General features: G+C 41.0%; 1 protein-coding gene across 1 annotated transcript in view; it reads right to left on the bottom strand.

Annotated features, from left to right (window-relative positions):
• Positions 1–18513, bottom strand: part of LOC123999765 (BRCA2-interacting transcriptional repressor EMSY-like) — a 34789-nt gene extending 16276 nt beyond the window's left edge. Inside the window, 12 exon segments of the mRNA XM_046305792.1 lie at positions 617–753; positions 6187–6360; positions 6556–6705; positions 6896–7114; positions 12921–13164; positions 13620–13879; positions 14119–14274; positions 14465–14640; positions 14767–14841; positions 14977–15076; positions 15220–15328; positions 18332–18513. Coding sequence (XP_046161748.1) covers positions 617–753; positions 6187–6360; positions 6556–6705; positions 6896–7114; positions 12921–13164; positions 13620–13879; positions 14119–14274; positions 14465–14640; positions 14767–14841; positions 14977–15076; positions 15220–15289 — 1761 coding nt within the window. The 5' untranslated portion in view covers positions 15290–15328; positions 18332–18513.
• Positions 18514–20262: the final 1749 nt, after the last annotated feature.

Here is a 20262-nt window from a genome sequence, read left to right as displayed (position 1 = left end):
TGCGTTCCCTGCGCCACATTCCAGCTGGGGGGGTGGGGGCGCGTGTCCAAATGGGAACTGGTGTCTCTAACAGGTTAATGATTAGTGTACATAATGTTATGTTATGCTATCGATAAATGTAAACGCTCAGATTGCTTTCGCTGTAAAGCATAATTTCAAAATCTGAGACGACAGGTGGATTAACAAAAGGCTAAACTGTGTTTTGCAATATTGCACTTGTGATTTCATGAATATTAATATTTTTTAGTAATATTATTTGACTGTGGCGCTATGCTATTCAGCGGTTACTGATGACAATTATCCCGGTACCGGGATGGGTAGCGTCAAGAAGATAATAGCACTGATTTACTATGACTGTGATGTGGTTGTCTTAATCTAAGTCGCTATTAATAATAGTGTCTGCTAAATGACTAAAATGAAAAACCTTCACGTATAATATGAAGCTTAAAGCAATAGACTGATCAGACTGTAAGGCTAAACTAGAACTACCTGTTAACCTAAAATAAGTTGTCGGGTCAATACATTTGAAAGATTCTGAAATAAATCATTACAATCTAGATAAAAATGTAACATCACAAAATAGCTTAATTAATAATAAAGAATATGTTGAACTGACCCCTGCGTTCAATAATGTGGTGACCACATTCTTGCCAGGCAGACCCTGGATGGTCGTTCCTTTGCCAGTAGTCTTCTGCACCACGATAACATTGGGCTTGGACGTCATGGGAATGGTGGTGATCTTAGTTGTTGTACCTGCAATGGAGGGGCAAAGAAGATCTAAAAGGTTTGCCAAAACACAAGCGTTTAAGGTCACTATAATTTGAACATTCAGTTGCAGAATTGTCTGTCAGAATTGGTAACACTTAGGGTTGCAAAACACCCGGTAATTTATTAATATTATCAGAATTTAAATTATTTTTTTGGTGATTAACAGATAATATTGGTAACCTATGTAAACGTTGGTTAATTACTTAACTTTTTAAAATATGTATCAATATATTTTTCTATATCTGTGTCCATGAGTTTCTTCACTAGTTAGGGTCCAAAGTATTTACAACAAAGATATTATGTACTAAAATAACACACACAGAAATATTTGTATTAAACAGCAATGTTAATGGGTTATACATAAGATAATGTTTCACAGCTTTGTGATTCTATTTTTCATATTAAAAAAAATATTTTACATGTTATGACAATTACCCCAAATCCTTGAAAGCTTCCAAAATCATGTAAACGTTACTGGTTATATTACTTCTCTTTTGCAACTCTAGTAACACTATTAAGGTAAATTCCAATATTTTTTTAAACATTATGTTCCTTTAACCTCTTGAAGCTAGGGGGCACTATTTTTATGTTTGAAAAAACAACGTTCCCAAAGTAAACGGCCTATTTCTCAGGACCAGATGCTAGAATATGCATATAATTGACAGATTAGGATAGAAAGTACTCTAAAGTTTCCAAAACTGTCAATATATTGTCTGTGAGTATAACAGAACTGATATTGCAGGCGAAACCATGAGGAAAATCGATGGATTGGAAGTGCCCTTTTATTTTGAAACCCTTCTGTTCCTTTACATGCCTATCCTCCATTTAAAGGGATATCAACCAGATTCCCTTTTCTCTGGCTTCCCTAAGGTGTCAGTCTTTAGACATAGTTTCAGGCTTTTATTTTGAAAAAATGAGCGTGAAAGATCACATTGCGTAAGTGGATAGGTGGGGGCTATCAGAGTGAGTTTTTGCGCTACAGAGTGAAGCCGCTATTGTCCTTCCCGCTGTTATTGAAAAACCTACACACTCTGTTGATATATTATCAAATATATATTTTATAAACTACCTGAGGAATGATTATAAAAAACGTTTGACATGTTTCTGTGGACATTATGGATATTATTTGGAATATACGTCTGCGTTGTCGTGACTGCTCTTTCCTGTGGATTTCTGAACATAAATACCGCAGTTTGTCGCGTTTGGGTATAAAAATTATCTTTATGGAACAAAAGGAACATTTGTTCCTGGGAGTAACTGGGAGTGTAACTGGGAGTCTCGTGAGTGAAAACATCCGAAGATCAAAGGTAAACGGTTAATTTGATTGCTTTTCTGATTTGTGACCAAGCTTCCTGATGCTAAGTGTACATAATGCTATGCTAGGCTATCGATAAACTTACAAACGCTTGTATTGCTTTCGCTGTAAAGCATCATTTCAAAATCTGAGACGACAGGGTGATTAACAAAAGGCTAAGCTGTGTTTCGCTATATTTCACTTGTGATTTCATGAATATGAATATTTTCTAGTAATATTTTTTGACTGTTGCGCTATGCTATTCAGCGGTTGCTAATGACAAATATACCGGATCCGGGATGGGTAGTTCTAAGATAAGGAAAGAAATTCCACAAATTAACTTTTAACAGGCACACCGGTTAACTTCTTGGATATAGGGGGCGCTATTTTAATTTTTGGATGAAAAACGTTCCCGTTTTAAACAAGATATTTTGTCACTAAAAAGATGCTTGACTATGCATATAATTGACAGATTTGGAAAGAAAACACTGACGTTTCCAGAACTGCAAAGATATTGTCTGTGAGTGCCACAGAACTGATGTTACAGGCCAGATAAAGATCCAATCAGGAAGTGCCGCATTTGTTTAAACAGCCTCATGCCAATGACTCCTTATATGGCTGTGAAGGAGTCAGCTTACGTTTTCCACATTTTCCCCAAGGTGTCAAACGTGACGTTTTTTGCCTCCAAAAATATTATTTTTGGAAAGAAGGAACATTTGCTATCTAACTTGGAGTCTCCTGAGTGAAAGCATCTGAAGTTCTTCAAAGGTAAATTATTTAATTTGGTTGCTTTTCTTATATTTGTGAAAATGTTGCCTGCTGCCAGCACAGCCTAGCATATGCTAAACTTACACAAATGCTTGTCTAGCGTTGGCTGTAACGCATATTTTGAAAATCTGAGATGACAGTGTTGTTAACAAAAGGCTAAGCTTGTGTTTCAATATATTTATTTAATTTAATTTGCGATTTTCATGAATAGGAAATGTTGCGTTATGGTAATGCGCTTGAGGCTATGATTACGCTCCCGGATACGGGATTGCTCGTCGCTAGAGGTTAACTTCTTTGGGATAAGGGGCAGCATTTTCAATTTTGGATGAATAACGTGTCCAGAGTGAACTGCCTCCTACTCAGTCCCAGATGCTAATATATGCATATTATTATTGGATAGAAAACAATGCATTTTCTAAAACTGTTTGAATGATGTCTGACTATAACAGAACTCATGGCAGGCAAATACCTGTGAAAAAATCCAAACAGGAAGTGGGAAATCTGAGGTTTGTAGTTTTTGAACTCACCCCTATCGAATTCACAGTGGGATATTGGTTATGTTGCACTTCCTAAGGCTTCCACTAGATGTCAAACGTCTTTAGAACGTTGTTTCAGGCTGCTCCTGTGAAGGGGGGCCAGATGAGAGCTGTTTGACTAAGGGGTCTGCCTGCAGCCTCATTCTCAGTCATGTGCTTTCACATGAGGTATCTCTCGTTCCATTGCTTTTCTACAGACAATGGAATTCTCCAGTTGGAACATTATTGAACATTTATGATAAAAACATCCTTAAGATTGATTCTATACTTTGACAAGTTTGTTCGACCTGTAATATAACGTTTTGAACTTTTTGTCCGGCTGGACCAGAACGCGCTTTTGGATTTGTTTACCAAACGCCCTAACAAAATAAGCTATTTGGACATAAATGGACATTAGCGAACAAAACAAGCATTTATTGTAGAACTGCGATTCCTGGGAGTGAATTCTGATGAAGATCAAAGGTAAGTGAATATTTAGAATGCCATTTATCACTAATGTTGACTACCCAACATGGCGGATATTTCTCTGGCTGGTTTGGGCTCTGAGCCCCGTTCTCAGATTATGCCTTTTCTGTAAAGTGTTTTTGAAATCTGACACAGCGGTTGCATTAAGGAGATGTGTATATAAAATTCCATGTATAATAGTTGTATTTTCATCAACATTTATTATGAGTATTTCTGTGAATTCATGTGGCTCTCTGCAATATCACTGCATGTTTTGGAACTACTAAACGTATCACGCCAATGTAAATTAAGATTTTGGGATATAAATATGAACTTTACCAAACAAAACATACATGTATTGTGTAACATGAAGTCCTATGCGTGTCATCTGATGAAGATCATCAAAGGTTAGTGATTCATTTTCTCTCTATTTGTGCTTTTTGTGACTCCTCTCTTTGGCTGGAAAAAATGGCTGGGTTTTTCTGTGAGTTGGTGGTGACCTAACATAATCGTTTGTGGAGCTTTCGCTGTAAAGCATTTTTGAAATCAGACTAATTAACAAGAATTGTATCTTTAAAATGGTGCCTAATACTTGTATGTTTGAGAAATTAGATTTATGAGATTTCTGTTGATTTATATTTGGCGCCCTGCAATTTCATTGGCTGTTGGCGAGGGGTTCCGCTAGCGAAACGGGGTTGAGTCATAGACAGGTTAATTGAAATGCATTACAGGTGACTCCCTCATGAAGCTGGTTGAGACAATGCCAAGAGTGTGCAAAGCTGTCATCAAGGCAAAGGGTGGCTACTTTGAATAATCTCAAATATAAAATATATTTTGATTGAACAATTTTTTGGTTACTACATGATTCCATAAAAACCCTGGAATGAGTCAGTGTGTCCAAACTTTTCACTGGTACTGTCTAAATACGCCTAGCTAGTGCAAGCTAGCTAACTTCTCTCGGTTTGATGCAGTCAAGACAGACACTATGTAATCAGATGAGATGATAACTAACTAGCAATAAGTTAGTCTGCCAGCACGAGTCGGCTTAGTTGCCCCTCCCGGCACCCCTTGTTACTCACCACATGATGTGAGTAACTCTGCTGCTTCTCTCCCTCGTGCATTAAAGCTCCGGTTAATAAAGTAGAAAAAATATATATTCTCCTCCTAAAGTTACAGCTTTGTTGGGTTAATGTAACCTCTTGGGGCTAGGGGGCAGAATTGTCACTTTTGGATAAATAGCGTGCCCAATTTCAACTTCCTGTTACTCATGCCAAGAATATAAGATTTGGATAGAATGACGTTTCTAAAACTGTTTGCATCATGTACGTGAGTATAACAGAACTTATGTAGCAGGCAAAACCCTGAGGACTAACTGTTCATTTTTTATTTGCTTCTCTCTCTGTTCCTTGACTTATTGCCAAGAGATATTTCTTAGGAACCCAGTTTTCAGTACCTACCACTTCCACTGGATGTCCCCAGTCTTTGGAATTTGGTTGAGGTTATTCCTTTGTGCAATAAAGTAGGCCAACTAGGAACTGGGTACACTTTTGTGAGTTGTGCAAGACGTGAGAAGTGGCGCTGGTTTGTTTTCATTCCTGTATTGAACACAGATTTCCCAGTCTACAATTTGATCGATTATTAGCGTTTAAAAATACCTAAAGTTGTATTACAAAAGTAGTTTGAAATATTTTGGCAAAGTTTATAGGCAACTTTTGAAATATTTTGTAGTGACGTTGCATTGTTTTGTAAGCCGTTTTTTTTCTGGATCAAACGCACTTTATAAATGGATATTTTGGACCAATTGTGATGTTTATGGGACATATTGGAGTGCCAACAAAAGAAACTCGTCAAAGGTAATGCATGTTTTATATTTTATTTCAGCGTTTTGTGTAGCGCCTGCAGGGTTGAAATATGCTAACTCCTTTGTTTACTGCTGGTGCAGATGGTGCAGTCTATCAGATAATAGCTTCTTATGCTTTCGCCGAAAAGCATTTTAAAAATCTGACATGTTGGCTGGATTCACAACGAGTGTAGCTTTAATTGAGTATCTTACATGTGTGATTTAATGAAAGTTTGAATTTCATAGTACTTTATTTGAATCTGGCACTCTGCATTTTCCCTGGCAATTGGCCAGTTGAGACATTTGCGTCCCGGCCTATCCCTAACTAGTTTTAAGCATTTGTTTATTTAACTTTTTTTTCCCTATGATGTTAATCGGGACCTGTTTTATGATAGTTTTGTGATAACTGCACTGTGAATAGAATTTGATATGTTTTTCAGTTGGGATTTTGTCTTCAAATTAAAGATGACAATTATGTTTAAATGTTTAAACTTTCACACCCCTAAACTGTATAAAAATTATAATACCAGTCTCACCAGACACAATGCTGCTGCTGATGATCTTGCCGCCCAGTGTGGCTAGAGTCTTCGGGACCACCGTGATGATACTGCCACTGGTGGTCTTGACATAGGTGGCACCACTGGCCGACGTTGCCATCCTGGCTCCAATTGTGGAGCTCATGGCGGGCCTCGAGTAAGAGGCCTGGGTGCCTGAACAAAAACAACGTTTTTCCTCAATTTAAGTAGGGCCTTGCTTGGCACAGTCTTATTTCACCACATCAATATCTATAGATAGTATATAAAAGCACACAGAACAACACCTAACCAATTAACTTAATTGAGTATTTTATACATGCTTGGACGAGATTTCTGTCTGTTTAGTGAGTTTTCTATGACAAATTACACCTGTGGGCTGGGACACCAGCTTGGTGGTCATGATGGCCCCGTTGCTACTGACGACCATGATGGGGGAGGAGCTGCTGCTGGGCATGCCTGCAGAGGAGGGCTTAGGCAGGATCTTACTGGGCTGCATTTGCTGGGTGATGATTTTTACACCTTTAGGAACAATTAGACAAGTAAGTAATTACATAGGTCACATATTTGTCCTCACTCCAGATTTTCTGTACACTTAGTTCAGGCGAGAAGGTCCAGAAAATGAAACATTGCACACTCATTAGAAAGACGAAGGGAAACTCAGTGTAGAGTACTAATGCCAGTGGGTTTGGGGTTTACGCCCTGTACTCGCCTGACTCCTGCTTGATCTGGATGATGGGCTTGGAGCTGGGGGGAGTGTTGGAGACCTGGCCCATGGCGCCAGACCCCATGGGGGAGCCCTGCTGCAGCTGCTTGGGGGACTGCGGGTGCTGCTTGGGGAACTGGGACAGAATCTGGGTGGGAGAGCTCACCATGGTCTTAGGAGAGGGGAGCCTGGCAGAGGCCACCTTCACGCCTGCCGATGAGCCACCTGGTACAGGGAGAAGAAAGGAAATAGTGTCCCAATCAGAGATGCACAATTCCAGTTTAAAATGGGTATTTAATAGATAGATGGATACAAAAGTATGTGGACATCTCCTCAAATTTGTGGAATCAGCTTTTTCAGCCACACACCATTGCTGACAGGTGTATAAAATCGAGCACAATCATGCAATCTCCAAAGACAAACATTGGCAGTAGAATAACTTTACTGAAGAGCTCAGCAACTGTCAAAGTGGCAAAGTCATAGGATGCCACCTTTTCAACAATTCAGTGTATTACATTTCTGCAGTGCTAGAACTGCCCCGGTCAACTGTAAGTGTAGTTATTGTGTAGTATGTGGAAATGTCTAGGAGTAACAATGGCTCAGCTGCAAAGTGGTAGGACACAAAAGCTCACAGAACTGGACCGCTGAGTGCTGAAGCACGTCAAAATCGTCTGTCCTTGGTTGCAACACTCACTACTGAGTTCCAAACTGCCTCTGGAAGCAAAGTCAGCACAAGAACTGTTCATCAGGAGCTTGAGGAAATGGGTTTCAGTGGCCGAGCAGCCGCACACAAGCATAAGATAACCATGCGCAATGCAAAGCATTGGATGGAGTGTCGTAAAGCTCACTGCCATTGGACTCTGGAGCAGTGGATACGTGATCTCTGAAGTGATGAATTACGCTTCACCGTCTGACAGTCAGACAGACAAATCTGGGCTTGGATGATGCCAGGAGAACACCACCTACCCCAATGCTTAGTGCCAACTGTAAAGTTTGGTGGAAGAGGAATAATGGTCTGGGGCTGTTTTTCATGGTTCAGGCTAGGCCCCTTAGTTCCTGTGGAAGGAAATCTTAACGCTACAGCATACAATGACATTCTAGACAATTCTGTGCTTCAACTTTGTGGCAAGTTTCGGGAAGGTCCTCTCTTGTTTCAGCATGACAATGCCCCCGAGCACAAAGCGAGGTCCATACAGAAATGGTTTGTTGAGATCAGTGTGGAAGAACTTGATTGGCCTGCACAGAGCCCTGACCTCAACCCCATCAAAACATTTCAGATGAATTGGAACACTGACCACGAGCCAAGCCTAATTGCCTAACCTCATTAATGCTTGTGGCTGAATGGAAGCAAGACCCTGCAGCAACGTTCCAACATCTAGTGGAAAGCCTTCCCAGAAGAGTGGAGGCTGTTATGGCAGCAAAGGGGGGGCCCAATTCCATATATTAATGCCTATGATTTTGGACACCAACTCATTCCAGGGTTTTTCCATTATTAAAAAAAATAATTTTCTACATTGTAGAATAATAGTAAAGACATCCAAGCTATGAAATAACACACATGGAATCATGTAGTAACCAAAAGTGTAAAATCAAAATATATTTTATATTTGAGATTCTTCAAAGTAGCCACCCTTTGCCTTGAGAGCAGCTTTGCACGCACTTGGCAATCTCTCAATCAGCTTCATGAGGTAGTCACCTTGAAAGCATTTCAATTAACCGGTGTGCCTTGATAAAAGTTAATTTGTGGAATTTCTTTCCTTCTTAATGTGTTTGAGCATATCAGATGTTTTGTGACAAGGTTGGGGTGGCATACAGAAGATTACCACAAGGTTAAAGACCAAGAACATATTATTGCAAGGACAGCTCAAATATGCAAAAGGAAATGACAATCCATCATTACTTTAAGACATGGTCAGTCAATTCAGAACTTTGAACGTTTCTTCAAGTGCAGTCGCAAAAACCATCAAGCGCTATGATGAAACTGGCTCTCATGAGGACCGCCAAAGGAAAGCAGGACCCAGAGTTACGTCTGATGCAGAGGCTAAGTTAATTAGATTTACCAGCCTCAGAAATTGCAGCCCAAATAAATTATTGAAAGATCAAGTAAAAAAACATCTCAACATCAACTGTTCAGAGGAGACTGCGTGAGTCAGGCCTTCATGGTCAAATTGCTGCAAATAAACCACTACTAAAGGACACCAACAAGAAGAAGAGAGTGGCTTGGTCTAGGAAACGAAACATGAGCAATGGACATTATACAGGTAGACATCTGTCCTTTGCTCTGATGAGGCCAAATGTGAGATTTTTGGTTCCAAACACCGTGTCTTTGTGAGATACAGAGTAGGTGAACGGATGATCTCCGCATGTGTGGTTCCCACCATGAAGCATGGAGGGGAGGTGTGATGGTGCTTTGCTGGTGACACTGTCAGTGATTTATTTAAAATACAAGGCACACCTATCCAGCATGGCTACCACAGCATTCTGCAGCGATATGCCATCCCATCTGGTTTGGGCTTAGTGGGACTACAATTTGTACTTCCTCAGGACAATGACCCAACACACCTCGAGGCTGTGTAAGGGCTATTTGACCAACCCTTGAATGGTACTGTATATAAAACGGTCTTGGTAGCTACAACAAATGCTTTCCCTAATTTGGCAAAGGGTGTTAATATATCCTGAGTAAAACTCTTCAATTCAACTGACATCTGTTGTACACTGCTGGAAGGAACACATTTAGCACTCACTGTCATCAAAGTGCTTTGTGAGGCTAGTTAAGGATCATATCACCTCTACCTTACCTGACACTAGAACCACTTCAATTTGCTTCCCGCCCCAATAAATCCACAGACGATGCAATTACCATCGCACTGCCCTATCCCATCTGGACAAGAGGAATACCTATGTAAGAATGCTGTTCATTGACTACAGCTCAGCATTCAACATCATAGTACCCTCCAAGCTCATCAGCCAGGGGCCCTGGATAACTGGATCCTGGACTTCCTGACATGCCACCACCAGGTGGTGAAGGTAGGAAACAACACCTCCACTTCGCTGATCCTCAATACTGGGGCCCCACGAGGGTGGGTGCTCAGCCCCCTCCTGTACTTCCTGTTCACCTATGACTGCATGGCCACGCACGCCTCCAACTCAAACATCAAGCAAGTTTGCAGACGACATAACAGTAGTAGGGCTGATTACCAATAATGACGAGACAGCCTACAGGGAGGAGGTGAGGGCCCTGGGAGAGTGGTGCCAGGAATATAACCTCTCACTCAACGTCAACAAAAGAGCTGATCGTGGACTTCAGGAAAGAGCAGAAGGAGCACGCCCCTATCCACGTCGAAAGGACCACAGTGGAGAAGGTGGAAACCTTAAGTTCCTCGGCATACACATCACCGACGATCTGAAATGGTCCAGCCATATTTGGACAGTCTTTGACCATTTAACTTGCCATTTACAAAAACAAAATGTGTTAGTGTGTTTATAGGACTGCTCTTTTTAAATCAATACATATATATATGAGAAGTCCCATTTATGTATTGAAATCAACAGCGCCTCTTCAACCTCAGGAGGCTGAAGAAATTTGGCTTGGCCCATAAAACCCTCAAACTTTTACAGATGCACAACTGAGAGCGTAGCCTGGTACGGCAACTGCACCGCATGCAACTGCAGAGCTCTCCAGAGGGTGGTTTGGTCTGCCTAACGCATCACCGGGGACAAACCACCTGCCCACCAAGACACCTACAGTATCCGATATCAAAGACATCAACCACCCGAGCCACGGCCTGTTCATCCCGCTATCATTCAGAAGGCGAGGTCAGTACAGGTACGTCAAAGCTGCGACCAAGAGACAGAAAAACAGCTTATCTTAAGGCTATCATATGGTTAAATAGCCATCACTCGCCAGCTTCCACCCAGTTAAGCAACTCTGCACCTTAGAGGCTGCTGCCAAGTGGTGCAGCGGTCTAAGGCACTGCATCTTATTGCTAGAGGAGTCACTACAGACCCTGATTCGATTCCAGGCTGTATCACAACCAGCCGTGATTGGGAGTCTCATAGAGCGGCGCACAATTGGCCCAGCATCATTCGGGTTAGGGTTTGTAAATAATAATTTGTTCTTAACTGACTTGCCTTGTTGAATAAAGATTCAATTAAAATATACATTGAATTACTGGCCACGTTAATAATGTTTACATACTGGTTTACTCATCTCATATGTAATGTATTCCATTCTAATGTATTTTGCTCGATCTAATATATATATATGTGAAGTCGGAAGTTTACATACACCTTAGCCAAATACATTTAAACTCAGTTTCAAACAAAAATCCCTGTCTTAGGTCAGTTATGATCACCACTTTATTTTAAGAATGTGAAATGTCAGAATAATAGTAGAGAGTGATTTCTTTCAGCTTTTATTACTTTCATCACATTCCCAGTTGGTCAGAAGTTTACATACATTCAATTAGTATTTGGTAGCATTTCCTTTAAATTGTTTAACTTGGGTCAAGCGTTTTGGGAAGCATTCCACAAGCTTCTCACAATAAGTTGAATTTTGTCCCATTCCTCCTGACTGAGCTGGTGTAACTGAGTCAGGTTTGTAAGACCTCCTTGATCGCACACGCTTTTTCAGTTCTGTCCACAAATTTTCTATAGGATTGAGGTCAGGGCTTTGTGATGGCCACTCCAATACCTTGACTTTGTTGTCCTTACACCATTTTGCAACAACTTTGGAAGTATGCTTGGGGTCATTGTCCATTTGTGACCAAGCTTTAACTTCCTGACTGATGTCTTGAGATGTTGCTTCAAATATATCCACGTAATTTTCCCACCGCATGATGCCATCTATTTTGTGAAGTGCATAAGTCCCTCCTGCAGCAAAGCACCCCGACAACATGATGCTGCCACCCCCGTGCTTCAGTTTGGATAAGGTTCTTCGGCTTGCAAGCCTCCCCCTCTTTCCTCCAAACATAAGCATGGTCAATATGGCCAAACAGTTCTATTTTTGTTTCATCAGACCAGAGGACATTTCTCCAAAAGTACGGACTTTATCCCCATGTGCAGTTACAAACCGTAGTCTGGCTTTTTATGGCGGGTTTGGAACAGTGGCTTCTTCCTTGCTGAGCGGCCTTTCAGGTTATGTGGATATAGGACTTGTTTTACTGTGGATATAAATACTTTTGTACCCGTTTCCTCCAGCATCTTCACAAGGTCCTTTGATGTTGTTCTGGGATTGATTTGCACGTTCCGCACCAAAGTACATTCATATCTTGGAGACAGAACACGTCTCCATCCTGAGCAGTATGACAGCTGTGTGGTCCCATGGTGTTTATACTTGCGTACTATTGTTTGTACAGATGAACGTGGTACCTTCAGGTGTTTGGAAATTGCTCCCAAGGATGAACCAGACTTGTGGTGGTCGACAATTTTCTTTCTGAGGTCTTGGCTGATTTAGTTTGATTTTCCCATGATGTCAAGCAAAGAAACACTGAGTTTGAAGGTAGGCCTTGAAATACATCCACAGGTACACCTCCAATTGACTAAAATGATGTCAATTAGCCTATCAGAAGCTTCTAAAGCCATGACATCATTTTCTGGAATTTCCCAAGCTGTTTAAAGGCACAGAGAACTCAGTTTATGTAAACTTCTGACACACTGGAATTGTGATACAGTGAATTATAAGTGAAATAATCTGTCTGTAAACAATTGTTGGAAAAATTACTTGTGTCATGCACAAAGTAGATGTCCTAACTGACATGCCAAAACTATAGTTTGTTCACAAGACATTTGTAGAGTGGTTGAAAAACGAGTTTTAATGACTCCAACCTAAGTGTATGTAAACTTTCGACTTCAACTGTATATATTCCATTCTTTTACTTTTAGATGTATTGTTGTGAATCGTTTTTAGATACTAAGGCACTCAGATACTACTGCACTGTTGGAGCACAAGCATTTCTCTGCACCCGCAATAACATCTGCTAAATGTGTATGTGACTAGTAAAATTTGAAATTGCGGGACACTCAAACCTACTCTGCGCTATGGTCGACATGAGCACAGACGGGCTGGAGGAGACCACGGTGGTCACAGCGATCGTGTTGGGAGCCAAGGAGGGACTTGAGCTGGCCGGGATGAACACCGTCTGTTTCTGGCTGGCCGAGGTCAGCATGGAGGTGGAAACCAGCTTTGACATGGCCGCCGCGTAGTTGTGCGAATGAGACTTGGACAGGATGTTGGGAACGAAGTTGGAGCTTGGAGAGGTCGTCACAATGATTACCTGACAAATCATATATTATACAGTAAGTTATACAGCCACATACAATCAAGTTCATATACTGAACAAAAATAGCAACGCATCATGTAAAGTGTAGGCTGAAATAAAAAATGGGATTGTCCTGGGGGGGGTGATGAGGAGTATTTCTATCTATAATAAAGCCCTTTTGTGGGGCCCCAGGTCAGTCAATTAAAATACATAGGGCCTAATGAATGAATTTCAATTGACCTTATATGAACAGTAACGTAGTAGAATCTTAAAATTGTTGCTTTATATTTTTGTTCAGTGTATGTACAAAATCACTTGCACATCAAGTTCACAGACATTATGCGATAATTACGATCATACAAAACATATTCAAACATTCCTATAGTATTTGTCTCACAACTCACTATATTGACTCTGATTATAGAACAAGAGGCTTTCTTACGAATTACGGACAGTTCTCTCCTGCTCACCTTCTGCGTGGTGGTGTTGGTAGTCTGGGTGGTGGGCTTGGTGAAGGTGATCTTGACGGGGGACATGTGCGGTGGCAGCGAGTTGGCGATGCTCTGCATGATGTTGCTCATCTTGGGGCTGCCGCTTACTGGCACGGTGATGGTCTTGGACAAGGGAGGGGCAACCTTGGCCAGCTCCTTCAGCACCACAGGGGAGGAGCTCGAGGAGTTGGTCCGCCTCCGCTTGCGTGGCTTCTCGTCCTCGTCAGAGCAGCTAACGCCTGGGAGTGAAAGTTTGACAGAGGGAGAGAAAAACTAAACATACAGACAGAGACAAATGGAATTTGAGACAAAAAAATGTATTGATACATTAAGAGTTTCTGCATTATTCTGATTTGCAGGCTCTGTTTAAGGAGTGTTACACCAGAGAACCCTTAAACAATGCAATGCTCTTAAACAGCTATTTTTCTTTCCAAAGTAAAGGAATAAACAAACATGGAACCTCTGTTTTGACACTCACTTTTCACATAGACAGTGCTCCCGCTGGGCAGCACCACCACGTTGGAGGCAGGGCTGGCCGGACGGGGCGATTTCACTGTGGCTGTTGCACTGCCGCTGGGCGCCGTGGCACTGGTGGGGGTGGACGTGGTGGTTGTGTAGGAGTAGCAAACAACCACTGCAAACAAAACAAAAAATACACTATAAGGAGAGATAAGTCATTGATCGTCTTCCTCCCCCTTCCGTTGATCCTGCAGGTATATTTAAAAAAATCTCCAATACCCTCCAGTTATGATTAGGAGTAAAGTAATCTGATCCTAAACCTGTGGATAAGGGCAATTTCCACCTTGAGCTGTCGGTGATCTTACCTTCTTTATTTCCTGTTTCCACAGGCAACAAGAGAGAAGCATTCTGATTGGCTGTGGCGTTGGCCACTGAGTTGGCAGTCACGGTGAACGCCGTCTGGGGGACCAGTCTGGGCATCAAGGGGACCAGCCGACGTCCCTCGATGGACCACTCTGAGGAGCTGTTGGGACCCGACATGCTGTGACAAAAGAGAATTGTCATGGTAAATTGATGGACTGATGAGTGTACTAGTATTTGGTAGTAAGTCATAATGTGTATGTCGTTTTAGTATTGATCATCTTGGGGGTGGGTTAACATGACTTACTGATAGGCAATGGTGGTAAGGCGCTCATCGTTGACGGCCCTACGGACCTCGGCACGATGACGCTCTGTTGAAATGCTGTGGGAGACAACCATACGATTAGCTAAGTAAGAATGAGCAATTAAGTCACATGCAAAGTTTGTTTTTTACAAAGGGACCCATATTTCCTAGGTTCCTCTAGCAATGGAAAGAAAACAGTGACTGCGGGTTTACCTGAGGACTTTAGTGAGTTCTCCGAGGAGGTCCTTCTTGTCCTTGGTGAGGTCGCCTTGAGCTCGCAAAGCACTGATTACGCCGGCGTACGCTTCCAGCTCTGTTGAAGCAATACAGGCTATCATTAAAAACAACTTTGCTTTCACTCTGAAACATCAGTAACATTTTGGGTCCTTTGAAAGTGACATGTCACTTAATGCATGAGGCAAGCCAGAGAGGCCGGAGAAGTTTAAAGGGTCTTACCAAGTTTACGGAGAATTCTCTTACACTCATCCCTGCCCAGGTCAAGGAGGGTGGGCCACACCACAGGCATGGTGCCGGTCAGATGCGGTTTCACCTGCTGAATCATCAACTACATTTAGAGTGAGCAGAAGAGAGGACATGGCACATATGTCATCTTCTAGATCGGTGTTTCCCAACCCTCGTCCTCAAGTATCCCAAAGGGTACACATTTTTGTTGTAGCCCTGGAAAAACCCAGCTCATTCAGGGCTTGACGATTAGTTGACAAGTTGAATCAGGTGTGCTTGTCCAGGGTTACAATAAAAATGTGTTCCAGATTATCCATACAATACAAATCCTTAATTTGAAATATGAGTTTCTTCAATTCTGGATGTTACTATAAACAAGCACGGCCAGCAGCTTCCAAATCAGGATTTTTCCCCCACCTTTATTTAACCAGGTAGGCAAGTTGAGAACAAGTTCTCATTTACAATTGCGACCTGGCCAATATAAAGCAAAGCAGTTCGACACATACAACGACACAGAGTTACACATGGAGTAAAACAAACATACAGTCAATAATACAGTATAAACAAGTCTATATACGATGTGAGCAAATGAGGTGAGATAAGGGAGGCAAAGGCAAAAAAAAAGGCCATGGTGGCAAAGTAAATACAATATAGCAAGTAAAACACTGGAATGGTAGATTTGCAATGGAAGAATGTGGAAAGTAGAAATAAAAAATCATGGGGTGCAAAGGAGCAAAATAAATAAATAAAAATACAGTAGGGAAAGAGGTAGTTGTTTGGGCTAAATTATAGGTGGGCTATGTACAGGTGCAGTAATCTGTGAGCTGCTCTGACAGTTGGTGCTTAAAGCTAGTGAGGGAGGATAAGTGTTTCCAGTTTCAGAGATTTTTGTAGTTCGTTCCAGTCATTGGCAGTAGAGAACTGGAAGGAGAGGCGACCAAAAAATAATTGGTTTTGTGGGTGACTAGAGATATACCTGCTGGAGCATGTGCTACAGGTGGGAGATGCTATGGTGACCAGCGAGCTGAGATAAGGGGGGGACTTTACCTAGCAGGGTCTTGTAGATGACATGGAGCCAGTGGGTTTGGCGACGAGTATGAAGCGAGGGCCAGCCAACGAGAGCGTACAGGTCGCATTGATACTAGCTTCGGACTGCAACTAGCATCTTGACATGATATTGGGCACATAATGTCCCGTCAAGATCCTAGTTGCTGTCCGAAGCTAGATTGAAACAAGCCAAATAACCTAAAAGGTATTTTATGAGTACGCTTATTCCCTGAGTTGGAACCTGCTGACCATGCTTTCAGTAAGAGGCTTAAATAAGCCAAAAATTAGGGTTAGCTATAATGCTACCATCTAGACATCAATGACATAGCTAGTTGGCTAGCTCTTTCAGTAGCCATGGGGCAATTACACAGTAACAGAATGATGGTGAGCTTCTGATTTCCCCCTTTAAAATGTATGCCAAACAAAATCCAAGGATTGCAAAGTTAACAGAAACCATACAACTCTATGCACATTGACTACTTTTAACAATTTCCACAGAACATTTTACAAACACACATTAACTTGAAAAACAGATGCAAAGTTTGACGGTATGTGCCGTCCAAACTTTGCATCTGCACTGTTATTCAAGTAAATGTGTTTTGTGAAATGTTCAATGGAAATTGTTAAATGTCGTCCTTGTGCATAGATTTATGGTTTAACTTTGCCTATGGGTCTAGCTTACGGGTGCCTAGCTTCGGACCACAAATAGGATCGACAGAACATTGGGTTCAGGATCTCTTAGCTTAGTTAACTCAACTCCTTCCAACAGAGTTTAGTTGCGATGAGTGTCAGTGGAGTGTACCACTGACTCCATCAAGTCTACCAGTCGATGTCCATTATTTCATGCTTTCCTTGTACCTATGGTTTGTCCTGTGTAACTGCAAGCTTTACTTTGGTTGCTAAAATCTGTAGTTTTTGATAAAAATATAATTTTAAAAGTGACCTCTGTCAATTGTTGACCTCTGCCATTGTTTGTTAATGAAGAAGGAGAAGCCCGTGAGAAATATAAGGTTGTACATAGGCTGCTGTTTGGCTGCAATAAGGAGAAACACTTTTTTTCTAGTAATGCATTGTTATTGATTATTGAATTGTTGGGTTTTGAGTTTGCAAGATAGGCATTTCATTGTACTTGTGCATGTGACATTAACTTGAAACGTACATGGCAACGCTTTTGTCGTATCTCGAGTCTGAAGAAAATGTTACCATACATGTGGGTGTCCAGTTGCAGGTGGCTCTAAAAAATGAAACAATAATAATATATAAATATATTAAATCCACCTTTTGCACTGACAGGAGTTCCCTCGTCATTTTGGCTGCCAGACATCTCGCATTTCTCAACATCTTTGCCGAAATTATTCGTTTCTATGAGACACCGTCACACGTAGAAGTGACAGCGTGTCACAGTGCAACCAAAACAAAGACCGACACACATGCATGAGGCATTCCTCACTTGAATTTAAAATATTTCTGAATTACTGTTTTTTTTAACCACATGCAACTGGACTGACATTTATAAAATACACTTTTCTTCCAAATCAAGAACGAAAGAAATATCGCCAAGAATATATTAGTTGAAACATTCCTTGCTAAACTTTACACTAGCGAAGCTGTAATTGCAATATGGAGACTCACACATCCCGATACGACTGTAGCTATCTACCTAGTCTAGATCCAAGTTGCGGTCCGAAGCCAAAGGGTGCCATATATAACTTACCAACTTTAAACATTACAGCAAATATACACGGTGTACAAAATATTAGGAACACCTGCTCTTTCCATTACAGTTTTTACCTGGTCAGTCAGATCCCTTACTGATGTCAACTTATTAAATCCACTTCAATCAGTGCAGAAAAACGAAAAGTTACAGGTTAAAGGATTTTTAAAGGGTGTAACTCAGTATATATTCGTATAATATCTTGTTAAACTGTGTTCGCATATCTGCTGTTATGAACGATTTAAAATTGTCCAAGCATCCCTCGGAAAAATCTAGCAAGCTAGCTAGATTCGTTACCGAAGTTATTCAGCTAGCTCGGAGTGAACTTCCCGTCTTCCAATTTACCATGCAGTGTTGAGACAAGTACAACGTCGTTATGACAGTCCTGAATTACAGGATCAAGCGATTCGCTACATATTAATCCAAAATCAGTTGCACCCGCCAAAACATGGCAGATACATGTTTTTCTTTAATGAGGATCCACCTCAGTTCAATAGACCTTCCATTCCGCCATGATTGAACGACGCCAAAACACTTGGACCTGAAATAATGCTGTCTAAACATAAGCCTGGATTTGATTGACACATAAACTTGGAAATTATCACCATTGTTTCGAACAAATATGGATCCAGTTAGGAATCGCTATCACCAATATTTTTTATTAGACACATAATAATTTAAAGACCTCTAAAAATAAACTCATAAAGTTATGCACAGACATCAATCCAAATAGGCGATTTTTCTACACCTCGTTTTAGGACCATTTACGTCACTGTTGACGTTCTTCGTACCACCATCTTCGGGTATAATTGCCGCGTTCAAAACAACTGGAATTGAGAAATCGCTGACTTCAAAGCGTTCAAACAACTAGAAACAAACAAAAAAACGAGCTCCGACTGGGAAAACGGTCATCCAACTCGGAATTCCAATTGATGGGTTCAAGACAACTGGGAACTCGGGGAAATAAACTAGGTCAAAAATTGACGTCAATGATCTTATGATAGGAAAAACCGATTCACTGCTTGGAAATTCCGAGCTCGTTTTGGTCCGAGTTTCCAGTTGTCCTGAACAACTCAAGTCGGAAACAGAGTTCCAAAGCTCGAAGTTGCTTTGAACTCGGCATAGAGCTCCGACTTTCCTATGAAACGCCGTTTGGTCTTTGCTTGTCAAAAAATATACGTCAAGTAAAATTAAAAGTTTATGTAACATATCAAATAGTGTTATTTGACGTATATTTTTATTGAACTGCAGTCATTTTCATTATTCTTAACAATGATTTAGGAATCATTGTGAGTAAGTATTATCTAGGTAACCACTTGTTCGCCTATTGAAATTCAACTTCACTCAGTCCCCCGAAAAGAGCTGTAACTCTAATATTTGTGTAAACTCTTCACAGTTGTGTTCTGTGGGTGTCACCAAGTAGATTGATACCCCATTTCATTGCTTCAAATTCCACCCTTGTTTGACATTATCTAGTCTAAATATGGCATTATTCCACGAATTGTAAACTTCTGCATCACTTTTAAATAGGTACTGTAACGACCCTGGGTTTATATCGACTGCTGCTTGAGCATGCTTTTGCAGCACAGCCGATAGCGCGCTGGACTTCGGGCTAGAAGGTCGAGGGTTCGAGACCTGCTCCCTGCTGTTACATTGGTGTCAGAAGTGACCGGACCTTGCATTCACGACAGTGTACGATGCTAATGTTCTCTGGGTGTCACTGAGTGGACTGATACCCCACGTCATTGATCCACACTCCATAGGTAAGGCTGTACAGTGAAATAAGTATGCCCCCAATGCAATTCTAAATTCTAATACATCCATTGTGATTTGAACAAAGTTTTATCAAATAAAAAAATTGTCTTTTGTTGATTTTATATAACATTCCAACATTCTAGTGTGATCTATTCAATTATGGCATAATTCTACTATTTGTATTAATTTGCATCACTGTCAATGACATACTTTTATTTTGAAGGCTAACAGTAAAGTCCACTACTGTGGCTAATCCTTATTGTGGCTAGCTTCACATAGATGGGTTTGACCTCCATTTATTTTACCTTTGTTTAACCAGGTAGGTTAGTTAAGAACAAGTTCTCATTTGCAACTGCGACCTGGCCAAGATAAAGCAAAGCAAAGCATTTCGACACATACAACAACACAGAGTTACACATGGAAAAAAACAAACATACAATCAATAATACAGTAGAAAAATCTATAAACAGCATGTGCAAATGAGGTAGGATAAGAAAGGTAAGGCAATAAATAGGCCATGG

The sequence above is a fragment of the Oncorhynchus gorbuscha genome, linkage group LG16, assembly GCF_021184085.1.
Source record: "Oncorhynchus gorbuscha isolate QuinsamMale2020 ecotype Even-year linkage group LG16, OgorEven_v1.0, whole genome shotgun sequence".
In the NCBI taxonomy this organism is placed as follows: Eukaryota; Metazoa; Chordata; class Actinopteri; order Salmoniformes; family Salmonidae; genus Oncorhynchus; species Oncorhynchus gorbuscha.
This window is presented reverse-complemented; position numbering and strand designations above follow the sequence as displayed.